General features: G+C 36.9%; 1 protein-coding gene across 1 annotated transcript; it reads right to left on the reverse strand.

The window, feature by feature from the left end:
- Nucleotides 1-1682: 1682 nt before the first annotated feature.
- On the reverse strand, nt 1683-2730 carry LOC114740227 (chloroplastic import inner membrane translocase subunit HP30-2-like). The gene is made up of 2 exons (XM_028928348.1): nt 2340-2730; nt 1683-1793 (listed from the first exon to the last, which is right to left on the reverse strand). The coding sequence occupies exons 1-2, from the start codon at nt 2634-2636 to the stop codon at nt 1683-1685; spliced, it is 408 nt and encodes a 135-aa protein (XP_028784181.1). The 5' UTR covers nt 2637-2730.
- Nucleotides 2731-3854: the final 1124 nt, after the last annotated feature.

A 3854-nucleotide genomic window follows, 5' to 3' on the forward strand; every position in this document is an offset into this window, starting at 1 on the left:
GTTTGCTTTGACAGTTATTTCCTTTCCTTTCGCAGCTTGCATAGCCTTTCTATTTGTGTCTTCAATTATTATGTGGGTAATTAGATCTGACAAGGACAACTATTTCTGTTTGTGCTTTAATTGTTGTTTGTAGTCACTCCATGTCTCTGATAGCTTTTCAATCACTATGCCAGCTACGAACTCATCTAGTAAGTTGATCTTCTCAGCATGAAGCTCCTTTAGCGATTTGTCATACTCGTTGATTTGAAGCTTGATATCTTTCTCTTTAGTCACCTCCCATTTGTAAAATTCCCCACCACAAATTTCTGCTTCCCAGCATCCTCGGTAGTGTACTTGAGGATAAGAGATTCTCATATTTTGTGTGCTTCCTTATAGACACAGTACACATCAAACATATTGTTAGATAAAGTGCTAATAAGAGTGTGTTTGCAAACCTTGTTAGCATGTGTCTAGATATCTTTCTTGGCCTGATCAGCATCCGGGGTTGGTTTGGAATGAGTAAGAGCACCAACTAGTCCATGCATGTCAAGGACAGAGTAAACTTGCTCTTGCCACCGCCTGAAATTCCTTCCATCAAATGTCTCTATTTTTGAAGTGTCAGGAAACGGCCTAGGAATAGGACTGCTATTGGAACAACACTGAGGCAGCATCATGGTCATTTTGAGCAGCAGTGTTGCGGGGTTGTTCCATGATGTGAATAGCTCTTAAGATTGTTGGCTGCAGCACTTGCAAAATAAATAGTTAATCTGAGTCACATCCTAAGAACGTTGTCTTTAAAAGCTATTCCGCAACCACCTGTAGATAAGGATGCGGTACTCTCCCGGATTAAACAGATCCTTCCTGTAAAACAGGGTAAGCAGAACATTAGAAAATAGTAGTAAACTCAGCAGGAAAGAGAGCATACAAGAGAGGGAAGAGAGGAGTTCAAAAACTCTAGAGCCGTGTGTCTTTGCACTTCTAGCCAATGCCCCTTATATAGGCTCCAAGATATGAACGTTTGCTTGCCTCTTAATGATAAAATTTCAGTTTTGTACGTTGAAGACATTGAATAACTTAATTGCATGATTTGAACTGGCAGAGGCAAAGAAATGAAGCATTCCGTTTTGATTTTCAAAATCATCATTTAATATATTAAAAATGTTTAAAAGCTTTCAAGGTGTTGCTCCATTTTGAATTGATGATTAAATCATCCAAACGGTGGCATTGCGGTTTCATAACGCATTGAAACCGTTTGGCACTTTAAGCGTAATAAAAACCCACAGTTTGATATTTGAAATCTTCAACACCCATTAGGAATTTTTATTGCTCCATGTTCAAGGCATTAAAAATATTCAATGTTCAGTTTTTCTTATTAATGCTCAATTTGTTTTTTATCTTCCCACATTCCTAATTAATGTAGGATCCTTTCTTTGACACACCCACAAAAAATATTATAACACCATCACTAGTGCAGTGGGAAGTACAAATTTACATCACGTACATTACTTTATCTTTATTAGAAATAAAACTAAACAAGCATTATTTCCACATAAATTCGTGTTTTCCAGGCAAGCAGTAAAGTAGCCACCAACAGCCAGAAATTTAATCAAATCAATTTAACTAAAAAAAAAGTCCAGGTTGAGTTAGGGAGGGAAAGTTAAATAATGAAACAAAAATAAAGAGAGAAAATTCTTACTAAAACCTCACCTGGACTGGACATCTTCCTTCCCCCTCAATCTTTTCAAGACGCAGGATATACCAGCATTCACTCCTGTCATGACGGCAGCTTGCACCAAAGGACCCCCAGAAAGAGCCTATGATTGAAGAAACTCACACATCACATACAGGCCGATATAACTCCTCTAACAATAGATTAGCCATGTTAACGTATTTACTATCATGCAACAACCAAAAGAAATTGTTTCTTTTGATATAAAAGTAAAACCCCATGGTAGGTACGGAGTCTAGCTTTTGTGCTGTTATATTATATATTGAAGCAGGGTGCATGCTATGAAGCTAATACAATGCCGCTCCAGTCGCCAAGGTAATTATCGTGTGCTATTCGACATAGAAAAGAGACGTCATTTCTACATTCAAATTGAAGCAACCAGTCATGTCCATAAATAAACACATATCGTGATAGGAGTGAGAAGCAATAAATAAAGACCCAACCGATAATCCAGTGCTGCCGCTAAAAGGTTTAATCATTTCCCTATTTTCAACGCAGACATCACCGCGGAAGCAGGCAACGTTTAAATGAACTAAACCCTTATCCATGACCAGGAATTAGTGCAAAAGGGTTCCGAATTGAATCTATCGGGGACACTAAAGAATAACTAGCGAAAATTGAGTATCCTCACCTGAGCTTGCTTAAGAGAGGCCATGGCTTGAGGGTTGAGAGAAGCCTCAGGCGGCGTTGGGAAAGGGGAAGAAGCATCGTCAGTGGGAGTGCCCATAATAGCACCAATAGCAGCGCCTTGGGCGGCGGCGGTGGCAGTGACGACAGCAGCCTCGACTGGCAAAGACTGCTTGGAAAGCCAAAGCTTGAAGCCATTCTCCAACTCTTTGAAACCCGTTTGGAGCAGCTCTATGGGATTCTGAAGCTGTTGAGGCGACAGCTTCGCCAGCACCACTCCCCCCTGCTTCCCTCGTTCCATTTTGATAGTTCTGAATCAACGAACCTCAACCCAGAGGTGGGTGCCTTCCACTGCTGACCGCTTTCGTGCTCGGTGCTGAAAAATGAAAATGCGAGACGGATAACGAAGATCTTTGATGTCCTGTTCCTTTTTTTTTTTTTTTGATAAGTTGTCCTGTTCCTTTTCATGTCCTTTATATCAGTGCTTTTTGTTTTTGGGTCTAGGCAATAGGACCATGGGCCGGGTCAACTTGATCCAGCTCAGGTTTATAAATTCGAATATGGAGGAAATTATATTTTAGAGTTAAATTATTGAATTTTACAGCACTTGCTATTAGATCAAAAAACCCAACAATATATTAATAATTAGAAATTTTGAAATTTTTTTTTTGAAAAAGGTTTAAGCTTTTAAAAAATAATTGGCAATCTCTTATAAGTTTATAAAATAAATTTTATAAAGGGTATTTAGATGAAAAATAAACTATAATTTAAAAAAAAATACAAAGTTTAAGATAAGTATATAAAAAAAATTTATTTCAATTTATATAAAATATTTTTTAAAGTGCTTTTAGAACTCTCAAATGGCCCCTTAATTAATTAGAAAAGAGGTAAAAGCTATTCTAGAATCCAGATGTAAATTGGACCGACTTCGATATCTCGATGAAAAATGACATTTTAATTATTGGACCTCTCTTCATCCACCTCCCTCTTTCTTCTCTTTTTTCTCCTTGGCCTTTTTTTCCAGTTTTCCTTCGGAACAGCGATAATGTTAGATATGACGGGACAACGGTCAAGTAAATTTAGAAGTGGCAACCTCACACTTGATAAAATTTTAAGGAGATGCTTAATATCAACGACCAAAAGATCCCAACGTAATGTTTCATATTCCACTACGGTTAAAATACTCAACTTTTTCTGAATAAAGTTAAGTTACATATAACCTTCTTTATTTTTAAAAATTTAAATTAAAAACCATAATATTTTATTTTTTTTATTATTAACTCTTGCCGTTAAATTTAACCGTTTTTCCATGTCAACAATAATAACAAAGCTTTTACCCACTAAGTAGGGTCGGTTACATAGATCGCACATCGCTATTGAGCATTATCTAAAACCAAATCTTTAGATATATTGTTAATTGAAAAATCTCGCTTAGTGACTTTATTAAGTGTCGTTATTGGCCTTCTTTTACTTCTTTTTAGAGGATTCCATACTATTTTGATAAACTCTTCTCACTGGT

This window comes from Neltuma alba, unplaced genomic scaffold, assembly GCF_004799145.2.
Source record: "Neltuma alba isolate B1F8T4 unplaced genomic scaffold, ASM479914v2 tig00003082_pilon, whole genome shotgun sequence".
Classification (NCBI taxonomy): Eukaryota; Viridiplantae; Streptophyta; class Magnoliopsida; order Fabales; family Fabaceae; genus Neltuma; species Neltuma alba.